At 37.1% G+C, this 13757-nt stretch overlaps 1 protein-coding gene across 2 annotated transcripts in view; it reads left to right on the plus strand.

Annotated features, from left to right (window-relative positions):
• The first annotated feature begins 11880 nt into the window (after positions 1-11880).
• cib3 (calcium and integrin binding family member 3) overlaps positions 11881-13757 on the plus strand; it is a 29945-nt gene continuing 28068 nt past the window's right edge. For both annotated transcript variants that reach the window (XM_073931641.1, XM_073931642.1), the window contains exon 1: positions 11881-12971. In XM_073931641.1, coding sequence (XP_073787742.1) covers positions 12828-12971 — 144 coding nt within the window. In that variant the 5' untranslated portion in view covers positions 11881-12827. The remainder of the gene's footprint in view (positions 12972-13757) is intronic.

Raw genomic sequence — 13757 nt, forward strand, 5'->3', positions numbered from 1 at the left:
TAACTTATTGGTTTTGTAGCTAATCCATATGAGTTTGTACGATCTCATTCATACAGTTTTGTACAATTTGCTTATCTCCAATAACGATTGGGTTTAGGGGTGGGGTTGGGTGTCATGCCTCTTTTTCAAAATCACACAATTCTGTACGACTGAACTCAAATGAATTAGCCACTATACTGACAAAACGTAAAATATTTATGTTTCCTTGTGAAATCAGCACATAAGCGATGTGTACAAGAGATGTGTCCCTGCAAAGACATTGTTCAGAGTGAGTGAGTGAGTTGATGTGGTGTGTGTGGGGATGTTTTCTGTCTGATGGATGAATATAGTACTACCCATTCATTTCCTATGCGGTCACTTTTATCAGGGAACACCACAGGTGTAACAAAGCTGATTAAAGCACTCAGAATTCAATAAAAAGGGGTGATCATCACTTTTATATGTTCAGAGTGTGGAGGATATCATGAGGCAGTCGGATATAAAACACAATTTTTATGAGTGATTTAAGTTATAAATCAGTCAGATTTGACCCGAACACAACAGGGAGTTTAAATGAATTACTTTGTGAATACATTATATCTGTAAAGTTGTGTAGGCTGTTTGTTTTGTATTTTATTGAGCTATTATTGGCCAATATATGTGCATGTAAATTGCCTTGGTTTTATTTATTTATTTATTTGTTTTTTGCAAAAATGTAAATGATCACCTTATAGTTTAATAGAATATACGCTCGTCATTATGTACACCTGTCTAACAGCTTGTTAATGAAATTTTTAATCAGCCAGCCGCATGGCAGCAACTCAATACATTTAGGCATGTAGACATGGTCAAGATGATCTGCTGCAGTTCAAACCGAGCATCAGAATGGGGAGGAAAGGTGATTTAAGGTACTTTAATTGTGGTTGTTGGTGCCAGAGGGGTTGGTCTGAGTGTTTCAGAAACTGCTGATCTACTGGGATTTTCACGCACAACCATCTTTAGGGTTTACAGAGAATAGTCTAAAAATATCCAGTGAGAGGCAGTTTTTTGGGCACAAATGCCTTGTTGATGCCAGAGATCAGAGGAGAATGGTCAGACTGGTTCCAGCTGATAGAATGGCACAAGACCCATGTACTTAATTTAATTTAGCATTTTAATTATGCATGCTTTACATTGTAATGCTACTGCTAACCTACTTTACAGTGACATAAAAGTCAGTATTAAAGTGAACAGAAATGTTTCTTGAACCAAGATAATATTTTTCCTGGAAAAAAAAATACAAAGAGGTCAGGCAACCCAAAATACTGATCTCTGGGGAGAAAATACAAATAACATTTTATATGAACAAAATATTTACAACTGAACTAATTAAAGTACATGCAGTTACGAACATTTTAAAGTGATTATTCCTTAGATATGGTAGGCCGTTAGGGTCAAAATGTATGCATCTAACGCGTTAACATGTAAATTACATGCTAACAGATTGGGACATGTTAACATAATTTTACATCTTAGCATGCAAATCACATGTTAACACACAGCTATATTATGGCTATTTTATAACTTTTTGATTTAGTGGCTAATTCATATGACCACTTAGATAATTTAGTTTGACTTACTTGTCTTCCAATGACGGTTGGGCTTAGGGGTGGGTTTGGTGCCACGCCTTATAAAAATCCAACACAATCTCACAGCAATTTGTAACTTTTTGATTAAGTGGCTAATTCATATGAATTCGTATAATCTCATTCATACAATTTCGTACAATTTACTTATTTTCGACTGTTATTTGGGTTTAGGGGTGGGTTTGGTTTCTTATAAAAATCCAATACAATCTCACGGCAATTCGTAACGTTTTGATGTAGTTGCTAATTCGCATAAATTCGTACAATCTCATTCATACAGTTTACTTTGATTTACTCATCCCCAATGACGGTTGGGTTTAGCGGTATGTTTGGTGCTATACGTTCTAATAAAAATCCAACACAATCTCACAGCCATTCGTAACTCTTTGATTTAGTGGCTAATTTGTATGAAATTGTACGACCTCATTGATGCAATTTACTACGATTTGCTCATCCCCCAATGACAGTTCGTTTTAGGAGCGGGGTGCTGTGCCTCCTTTTAAAAATCATACATTCTGTAGGACTGAATTTGTACGAATTAAGGCTGATTTAAACTTCTGCGTCAAGTGCACGCGTATGCTACAGATAGCCTACGCATTGACGCATAGCCGTATGCCATTGGCGTCGCTGACGTGCACCTTTCATAAAATGTAACTACACGTCGCAACGACGCGTATCGCAAGCTCTGTGATTGGTCGGCTTGGAAGCTCTGGCGAGTCTGGGCAAGACCACGAGCAGTGCGAGCCCGATGGAGCGATTGTTTACAAGTGTGGAGTCCCGTGAAGGATCTCCGGATGGAAAGTTTTGTTTTGTGTTTACCTCATAGTTAAAGCTGATGCACGTTTGCCGGTTCCTTCCTCAAAATGAGCGAGTTTGAGCCACCTGTACATCCAGGAAGCGTTCAGAAAAAACAAAACACCAGCGAAGAAACTCGACACAGAGGAACATTTACACCTCACTGCCAACTAGCATTTTGGAAGTGTTATTGCAGACCAACAGAGACAGCGCGCAGAAGTATAAATGCACAGCTACGCGTGTTGCATGCGCCGTGGGTCACGCTGGTCACTTGACGCAGAAGTATAAACCAGGCTTTAGCCACTAAACTGACAAAACATAGAATAGTTATGTTTCCTCGTGAGATCAGGCTGGTCAACACTTTTTTTTTTTTTTTTTTACTATTTCTTTAACCATTATCATTTAATACTTTGTTTAAAGGCCTGGGATATTATAATGCTTGTTATACAGCTGCTGAGATTTCTGTGAAAAAATGTGTCCAGGTGCAGAAATGAAGTGGCTGCAGACTCTACGTTCTCACACTGTATATAACACGTCATCAATTACTAAATACATAAATTGCTTGGGCTAATCTGCATTATCTCACTGAGGTTTATGTCTGCAAATGATTCACATATTTTATAACTCACATTTATAGCAAGATTTCTTTATCATTGTATATGTTATATAGAGGTTTTTATAATTGTACGTGTTATACATTTATGTTCATAATATCTATTTATTGTTTGCAGAACTTTGCACTATGTACTTTTTGTACTCTCTGAAGTGGAAGCTGAAATCACCAAGACCAATCACCAAAAAACATGTTAACGCGTAATTTACGTTGTAATGCAAAGCAACGTGTAAACGCGTTACATTTTGGCCCCAACGGCCTTCCATATTAAGAAGCACCATTAATAATAGGGATTATTATTAATTTCTAAAGTTCGTTCCGTCAGGCTACATCTGCTGAAATTGCAATATGATTAAACATACTATAAACATGGTAGAAATTTGTTAAAACATAACATTGTCTAAACATCGTCTAAACATGTTAGCAACTTGATAAAAAAAATTACGATGGTAAATATACTAGTAAAAATACTTATGTAATATAATATGTAAAATATACTAGTTACAAAACACTTGCAGCTCACAGATAACACTCAATGCTGCGAACATAGTCTAGAAGAATGATGAAGACCACAACTCCCATGATTCCTCAATCAGTCATGCCATCATTAAAATACACCTCTGTTTGTTGTGAATGCATCCTCTACAGCAGGGGTCACCAATCTCGGTCCTGGAGGGCCGGTGTCCCTTCAGGTTTTAGCTCCAACTTACCTCAACACACCTGCCTGGGTGTTTTAAGTATACAAAGTAAGACCTTGATTAACTTGTTCAGGTGTGTTTGATTAGGGTTGGAGCTAAAATCTGCAGGACACCGGCCCTCCAGGAACAAGTTTGGTGACCACTGCTCTACAGTGAAGAAAATGACATACTGTGCCTTTAAATCCTGCATCGCCTTCATCCAATAATATCCAGCTGCAGGCCTGCAGAACCACACACGTTTTAGGCACACACAATCTAGGCAAACCATATATGGTTACGACGAATGTTAATGTTATTAACGTCTTTTTGAACATCGTCATCTATATATTTTGATATATATGGTTAATAAATATTGTACACAAGAAACAACAGTGTTTACTTTACTTTATTTCACAAATATTCAATCGAAACGGCCGAATGGGGAGGATTGTTTCCGATCGCCATTCAGTATAATAGACTGCACAGTTTTTAATCAGTCATTATAGCTGATCAGTCATTATCTGACAATAATATAGCACATACTCGTTTGCTGGCCTTGCTGAACGATCTAATTTGGACATGTTTAGTTTATATAATGCATTAATTTTTGATGAAGGAAATAATAGCAAGTTAATATAGGCAATAATACATTATATGCAATAAAAATATTTTTACAAGTAAGAAATGTATAACACTATATTAATATTTTACTCAAGCGATTTAATAGTGTTTATTTATTTGCTTAACTTTCTAACAATCTTTTAATTAATGATTTCCCACATTTAATACTGTAGTAATTTATAGTGAGCAAATAAAGCAAATAAAAAAAAATAGGAACAAATTAACTATTAATAATAAAAAATAATAAGTAAATATATACGTATATATATGTATGTATATATATATATATATATATATATATATATATATATATATACTTATTATAATCAGTATATATATATATATATATATATATATATATATATATATATATATATATATATATATATATATATATATATGTATATATATATATATATATATATATGTGTATGTATATATATATATATATATATATATATATATATATAAAGTGACATATTATAGTTTGCTTTTTATATTTTACAACAAAGTGATTTTAACCAAGTATGATAATATTAAGATCTTGAATTAATTTATTACACTTAATCCAACAATTACACGGTCTATGATTTCTTTGTGTATGTGGACACATGAATAAAGTCATAAGTGTCTTTAACCAATTATTTTTATTTACATAATTTGAGTTCAGAAACTTCAGAGATGTTAAAATCATCGTAACGATATAATAATAATAATAATAATAATAATAATAATGACTGAAATGGGAAACCATACTTGTGAAATTCAATAGGTGGCGACTATATATGGTTTGCCTAAATCGTGTGTCCTAGATTGTGTGTGCCTAAAACGTGTGTGCTGCGGGCCTGAAGCTGGATATATCTCCCTTCATCAGCCAGTCCATTATTCAGATGCAGATCCAAACATCACCAGATGATGGCGGCAGAGAAATACAAAGACAAACTTAAACTTTTAAACAGTCAAACTGATGCATCCACTGTAGTACGCATGCAGCTAGTGATATGTACGTCGTTATATTTATAAAGTGATCTGCTTCCCATGGGCTCATATACAGTAAAAGTGCCAACAAAAGCAGCAGATGTCAGGCATGAGAGCTGATGGAGAGAAAGTCCAGCAGCTGCAGGGCTTCCCTATCAACTGATCCGCTCCTGCTTCTGTGCCAAACAATTAAAGGCACAATAGTCAACTAGTGCATGAATGCTTGCATATTTAATGCCATAATTGAGATGCCCATATTAGCACAATACACCAGGCTGCTTTTCAGGAGATCTTGTGGCATAACAGTCTGAAATCAGAGTCCGGACACATAACATTCTCACATTTGGGTCATCAGATAAAAATTGTTAAATAATGAGCTAAATAAAAATAAAAACACTGTAAATGTGTCGTGGTTATTTTTTGCATGTATATATATATTTCTGACCCCGTCTGACAATAAAGTGCTATATTATATCACAAACACACACAAACTTGTACAACTATATTTATGGGGACTTTCCATAGACAAAATGGGTTTGATACGCAGTGGTGGAAAGAGTACTGAAGAATCATACTCAAGTAAAAGTACCATTACTTGCCTAAAGATGTAGTTCAGGTAAGGGCTGGGCGATTTGGCAAAAAAAAATAAAATCTAGGTTTTTTATAAAGTTTGACCGATTCACGATTTCGATTTTTTTTTTTTTTATTGTGTCACTAGTCTTCTCAAAACATTACAACAACATGACTAAAGTAACATTCTCTTTAAAAGTAACTGGAAAATCCATCTGGTTAAGGAACATTGTATTTTTAATGGCCATGTCATACAAAAATCGGTCAAGGTGTAAATAAATGTAATACAAATTGACAAGTTAAATAGTGTTGCTGAAGATTTGAATAAGAAATATTTGTGTAAATATTGCACTTGCAGGAATACAGGGGTATTTTTGCAAGTTTTGCTGAACCTAGGAAAGATTGGCTGTCAGCTCGGTTTTTGTCTTCTGATTGAATGTCAGGTCGTAATGCTGCTGCCTTTTTCTTAAAAAGATACAGTGGAAGAAAAAACTCAACATGGAAACTGTAAAGCCTAATTTAACCCAATGTGTGAAGTTATGGCCGTATAGCAGGAGCAAATACCAGCACCAGATGTGTGTCTAATATAAATAAATATATTTAATCTATTTTTCTTTTTTCCCTTTTAAATATCGATCATTTGATGTTCTTTGCTCCACTCTCTGTATTATGCTGCCTGATCTGTCTGGTTTTCAACTAGGTCAGCTAAATGACGTCATGGGGGCGGATACTTTCATTTTCGCTGCTACAGTCCTTCACCTCTGCTCGTGTTCAAACCTAAAGATCGGCGCGGTTTTTCACATGGCAGGCTTTTACATCCTTCATACATGTTGAGATCGAGTTTATCGACTTGATGAGGGAATGTCTTGACAATCCACACAGACGTGCAACAAATAAAGTCCTACATGACTTCACGCTTTAACAGGCAGTCAAGCAGGTCGCACACCAGAAGCGCCGGGACACGGCGTGGACCTGACAGTTTAAACTATCACACACCAAACGCGCACATTTGCATGATATTTAACATGAAACGAATCAGATGGCGCTCTGTGGCGCAGCTGAAATATGGCCTGCCTCCTGAATCGTGGCTGGGCGGTGCCGGTGTGTGTATAGAAACCTGTTTAGAATTCTAAAATCCGTGGTGCTGCGCGGCGCATCGTCAAGAGGGGCTTCTGGTGTGCTTCCTGCTTCATAGAGTGAACCAAAGTGCATTGGTGCCATTATAATGTATTAAATATATATATTTTTTAAAAATCTTGATTTCTCGATTTGATTCAAAATTAAATCCTCCTAAAACGTAAATTCAAATTAATCGAAAAAAATCTGAAAAGTCGCCCAGCCCTAGTGCAGGCAGAGTAAAAGTATCTGTTGTAAATATTACTCGGAGTATGAGTAAAAAGTAGAGCTTTCAAAAGCACTCAGGAGTAGTGAGTATTACACATGAAAAGCTGATGCATTTGAAACCCCACCGGTCATCAGCATCCAACCCGCTCAGAGCTGGTATCGAAACGATAACCTTTCAGATGGAAGTCAATTGCTCTAACAAGGAGGCTAAAGGCCATGGCATCTAGTGGTTGTCACTAGAGCACCTTTTAGAGGTCAGAGGAGTGAGGTTTACCTGCACAGCACTTACTAGCTGGCCACTAATACACATTTACATGTAGTTGGTGGATGTGTGTAAACGTAACATTCTGTAGTGCATTTAGCTCGTTAATATAAGGTTAGATTTACGTTGTGATATCAGGTGACCAAAGTTTTATGTCTAAAGACAAATGTTATTTTGATGTCCTATAACGACGTCAAATGATGTTATTTGGTTGATTTTAGGTTGTTAGATAGTGACCAAAATCCAACATTGAGCCAACATCTTAAACCAACATCCTATTGACGTCAAACACTGACATTTATTAATCAGGTATGGCAACCAAAATCAAACGTCTGATAGATGTCATAGTGGTAACGTCCACACAACGTCAAGCGGTAACATTATTAGATGTTGATATTTGGTTTTAGGTTGAACGTTGGACATTGATGTTGGCAGACGTTGAGTTTGACGTCAACGTCATTTTCATTTCCAAACAAAATGCAACCCCCCCATGAAGTTAGGGTACAACGTCAATCTGACATCATGTTGACGTCTTGTGCCTGCTGGGTGTTTAAGGCCATTTCAGTCATCATACAGTAAACATCTGTCATCTTCTCATCAGTGACATGCATCTAAACCAGGGGTGGGCAATATCGGTGCTGGAGAGCCGGTGTCCTGCAGAGTTTAGCTTCAACTCTAATCAAACACACCTGCTTATTGATTTCCAGTGATCTTGAAGACACTGATTAGCATGTTCACGTGTAATTGATAAGTGTTGGAGCAAAATTATGCAGGACCCCTGCCCTCCAGGATCGAGTTTGCCCATTCCTGCTCTAAACGGTGTCTGGGTCAATGCGTGTGAAGATTTTGAACGTCTTCATGGACACTTTTAATGCTTCCATACAGTTTGCTGCAATGTAAAGTGCTCATGTCTTGAGGTAGTTCATTATGATGCAATTTACCTTCTATGTGTGATTTGATTGGACAGGAATTACAGGACTGAATTTTCTATATACCACTCACTGAGCAGTATAAAGTCTCCTGCATTAAGACCCACACAGACCACAGGTTGGGCGCCCCCTGCTGGCCTCACTAACACCACTTCCGGCAGTAACCTAGGTTTCCCATGTGGTCTCACATCCAGGTACTGACCAGGCGCAGCCCTGCTTAGCTTTAGAGGGCGACCATGTGGGAGTTGCAGAGAGCTAGCTGCCGGCTTCGTGGATTGTGAATGTTGCCATCCACTCTGCAGATCTCTCGCATGCAGGTTCCAGTAGGTCTTCTGCAGTATTTGTGATGATTGGGATGCAGTTCAACAGATGATTCATCAGAAATATCCACCTTCAGACACTTTTCCAAATGATTAACTAGAAGTCAAGTTATTATTTGTTGCTCTTTCAACTAGGATCGACAACAAGACTTTTGTCAGGTAGTGTATATATACACACCTACACACGCGCACACACACAGAATGATTCTCGAACGTAATGTCTAAACAGCTAATTTTGCTCACATTTTAAGATTATAAGGCAAGGCTGAACTTGACATGAAATGCACTCCGTCCACAGAGCTATATTATTACAGTGATACAGTCTACAGTGTTTCTCTGTTGCAATCAGGGTATCACAATAATCTGAAAAGCTACGCATCGATGAACCTGCTCTTCAGTGTTTGGACTCTCAGTAATGACTTCAAACCACACTGAACTGAGCTAAACTGAACTAAACTTAAACACTAAAAACTGAACTACCCTGATCCAGTTACTATGACCATTTATGTGAAGCTGCTTCGACACAATCTACATTGTAAAAGCGCTATACAAATAAAGCTGAATTGAATTAAATTGAATAATTAACCCCGAAAAAAGCAGCACAATCACTACCAGACTGCTGTTGTGTTTACGATAAGGTGTTCGGGGTTGAGGTCTCTGAATAGCACTGTTGAGAACCGGGATAGGAAGGTAACTGTATTAAAATAGGCCCTGTCCTTATAAATAAACTGCATAGTTGTAATCTATAAATGGCAGAGATATACACATATATCTATGATCGGGAGTTTTCCTGGATGTTAGTATGCAATTTTTTTTATTATTACGAAACATAATTTGACATCACTTTTCTACATTGATGGATTAGTGATCGCACAAGCATTCCTGACAAAAAGCTTGTGTTTGTGTGTACAGAAATGTACTATTCCCCCTCCCTGTTAAATGTGATCTAATCATGTCCTGAAACACACCTCCTCTCCTGCTTTCACTTCTCATACTGACGGAGGGAGCGATTCGTTTGTCAATGAATCTCCGTTATGAACGACTCTTTCACTAACGTTAGCCGACAATACTACAAGTTTCTGGCAGCGCAGCATCTCGTTGTCATATTTCTTTTGCATTGTTTGCTGATTTATTCAACAAAACTAGCATAAGCCGAGTGTTTAGTGCGAGTTGGAGCTGCTTTGCCTTATGGTGAATGCAGTAAGTGACTGTAGTGGTGGGCAAAGCGAGGCTTCGTGAAACACTGAAACAGTCGAAGCAAATGTGTCGAAGCTTCGAAACGTTTCGAAACCTCACTCTACAGTGACATCTAGTGGTCATTTTTTTTAATATATTGCACTGAAACAGCTTCAGCAAAGAACGATTGAACAAATTGAGGGATTAGACCCCACTTTGTCATTGAAATCCTTCAAGTAACATAGTACAGTGGTTAAGGTGTCAGACTTCCATGCAGGAGTAGTAGGTTTTGAAGCCAGTCTGTTGCAGTTGTTTTAAAATGCTTAAATACCAGTTGGTAATGCTTTGCTCTTGTATCGTTTTGTTTCAACATTGGTCTGATATCCGAATAAACAATTTGTGAATAAATATGTCTTGTTTTTGTCTTAAAACAGGGTTGTTGCTAGATCAAAAACGGTGGCCTGAAGTTATCAAGAATTATTTATATTATTCATTAAATTTCCCATTTATTGTATTTTATTAATGTCTACCCTAACCCTAAACCCAACCATACTGTAAAAATATTTATTATTGTTTTACAGTTTTACAAAAATGATGCTAAATTGATGGCGTAACTGTAGCTGTATCCTATTTAGGCTACACAAAACAGAAACATGATTAAAATACATAAAACCATGATTTCAGAGTATTTGTACAAGTCGGGATTCGAACCCAAAACATCATGCTAAGCATAGAATCAATTAGCAAACCCACAGAGCTCTAAGCCATATGAGACAGAGATAATTTGGAGACCTTGGCAGTCAAATTAGGATTCGCCAGGTCTCGAAACGTTTCTAAGCTGATCGATGCTTTGAATCGCTTTAGTCACGTAACTAGGTGTTTCGAAACACTTTAGTCACGTGACTTGGGTGCTTCGGATCATGCTTCGGTGCAGTGATTCGAAACACTTGCGCTTCGAGATCTCGACACTGTGTCGAAACATCAGTTTCACGTCAGCCAACCCTAAGTGACTGTATCATCATCAATAACACTACCTGTTTAGCAAAAACGTTAAAAAAAACTTAATCTTACCAATGAAATGTTCTGCCTTTGTGCTTTGTTTTCTTTGTTTGCTCATTACTACACCCATAGACAGCGCTAAAGTCCCGCATCTTCACGTAATAACACTGTCTTGACTAGTGCGGTTGAATGACATTTGTCCTGGGAGCACTGTACCAATGTGAAAGCGCTATAAACACATGCTCAGGGTCCCTATGCGATATCTAGTGTATATATCTATGTCACAAATTGAGAAGCGGGGAAAGGAGGCGGGGTGGAGGGACAACACGGGGAATCCTTCACAAACTGAGGAGCGATCACAAACCGAAAGCGGCGAGAGCGTCAAAGTAGCCAGAAGTCATTCATTTTTTAATGAGAACCGTCTTCATTGGCTATGATGCAGTTCGGCGGCAAGCAATCAGAATGAAGTAGTCCACCGCTTGAGAGGAGTTCAGAGAACACAGACCTGTGAACTTTGGTTCCGACCACAGTTGTTCCCAAGAGTTTGATTATTGCGGTTCCTGGAATTTAAATTTTTGAAAATCGCGACGACGTGGGGCCCCCTAATCACGCGGGGCCCCCCCGTGGTGCGTGCCCTGCAGGTCCGTCCGCTACGCCACTCGGAGTAATACGGAAGAGTGAGAAGGCTGTACAAATGCTGTTATTGCAGAACATGGCATGGCTATCAGCCAATAAGATTTAAGAACCAGACAGAACTGTTGTATAAATGTGTGTGTGTGTGTGTATGTGTGTGTATATATATATATATATATATTTACATTTACATTTAGTCATTTAGCCGACGCTTTTATCCAAAGCGACTTACAAATGAGGACAAGGAAGCAATTTACACAATTATAAGAGCAACAATGAATAAGTGCTCTAGGCAAGTTTCAGGTCTGTAAAGTCTAAGGAAAGCATTAGTAATTTTTTTTTTTTTTTTTTTTGTGGTTAGTGGAGGAGTCTGAGAGGTAGTTGCATATTACTAAGGAAAGTAGAGACTAAATAGTTGAGTTTTTAGTCGCTTTTTGAAGACAGGGAGTAATTGTCGTTCTGATACAGTTAGGGAGTTCCTTCCACCAACTGGGCAGATTGAGCGCGAGCGTTCGGGAAAGTGATTTGTTCCCTCTTTATACTCTTCATTCACAGAACGTAAGTTTCTGGAGGGCACATAGATCTGCAGAAGTGAGAGCAGATAAGAAGGGGCGCAGCCAGAAATCGCTTTGTAAGCAAACATTAGTGCTTTGAATTTGATGCAATCAGCAACTGGCAGCCAGTGCAAACGAATGAGTAGCGGAGTGACATGTGCTCGTTTAGGTTCATTAAAGACCACTCGTGCTGCTGCGTTCTATATAAAGATATAATTTGTTTGTTTTATTGATTGACGATGTTTTCAATCTTTATTTTATATTTAGAACAAACTTTTTTAACTTTCACTATTGATTAATTTAATGCAAGCTTGCTAAATAAAAGTATTAATTTCTTACATTTAAAAAATGTACTAAAACCAGACATTTGAATGGTAGTTTAGCCTGCAAAATGCAAACAAAGAAACAAAAACTAAATTTAACAGAACATTTTTTATTTTTTGTGTCTGTAGATATTACAAGCAAGGTTTAACGGTCAAGATAATATCGAGGATCGATCTTCAAATAATTATGGTTAGCACTTACAGTCATGAACAAGCACAGATGCTCTGTTGGTCTGATTCTCTCATTGTGTATATGAGCGCTGAATATTATTGTACAGTGTATATTTGCAGTGTAACATGACGCTCGTCTCCCCTGCTCTCCACTTGCACTCCCCTTGACCGACGGGCCGCATTCACGCCGGCTAAATGATGAAATGCTGCCATTATTGGAGAACTAAAGGCCTCGCAGCGGCCGACACCTGATCCTCCATGTCTCACTGCAGCCTTTTGTGCCAGTTTTTCATATCTGAAATATCTGCAGGCATTCGGCTGCAGTGCACAGTCTGCCATGGCACTGCGAGAATGGGGAACAAGCAGACCATCTTCACATCCCAGCAGCTGGACGCATATCAGGTAAGTCTTGTCAGGGTTTTATAAATATATATATATATATATATATATATATATATATATATATATATATATATATATATATATATATATATATATATATATATACAGTTGAAGTATTATTAGGCCTCCTGAATATTATTTTTTCCCAATTTCAGTTTAATGAAGAGATTTTAACACATTTCTAATCATACTAGCTTTAATAACTCATTTTTAATAACTGATTTCTTTTATCTTTGCACATATTGTTTGACTAGATATTTCTCAAGATGCTAGTATTCAGCTTAAAGTGACATTTAAACTCTTAACTAGGTTAATCAGGGTAATTAGGCAAGTCATTGTATAACAGTGGTTAACATTGTATAATATTGCTTAAGGGGGCTAATAATATTGACCTTAATATGGGTTTAAAACAATTAAAAACTGCTTTTATTCTAACCAAAATAAAACAAATAAGATTTTCTCTAGAAGAAAAAATATTGTAGGAAACACTGAAAACTTTCTTGCTCTGTTTAACGTGGGAAATATTTAAAAAATGAAAATAAAATTCACAGAAGGGCGAATAAATTTGACTTTAACTGTATTTATTATTATATTTGGATATTGTTTTTAAGTTTGTTTTTAATGTAAAAGAGGTTTGTATAATGTAAAAGAGGCTCTTATTGTGTAAAACAGTCTCTTATGCTGCATTATAGGCTACTGTAAGAAATGCTAGTGTTTTTCCCATACTGATAAACTTCCGGTGACCTGTTATTGTGCATTTGTTTTTCCGTTTTATACGGTTCCTTT

The sequence above is a fragment of the Danio rerio genome, chromosome 2 (genome assembly GCF_049306965.1).
Source record: "Danio rerio strain Tuebingen ecotype United States chromosome 2, GRCz12tu, whole genome shotgun sequence".
Lineage (NCBI taxonomy): Eukaryota > Metazoa > Chordata > Actinopteri > Cypriniformes > Danionidae > Danio > Danio rerio.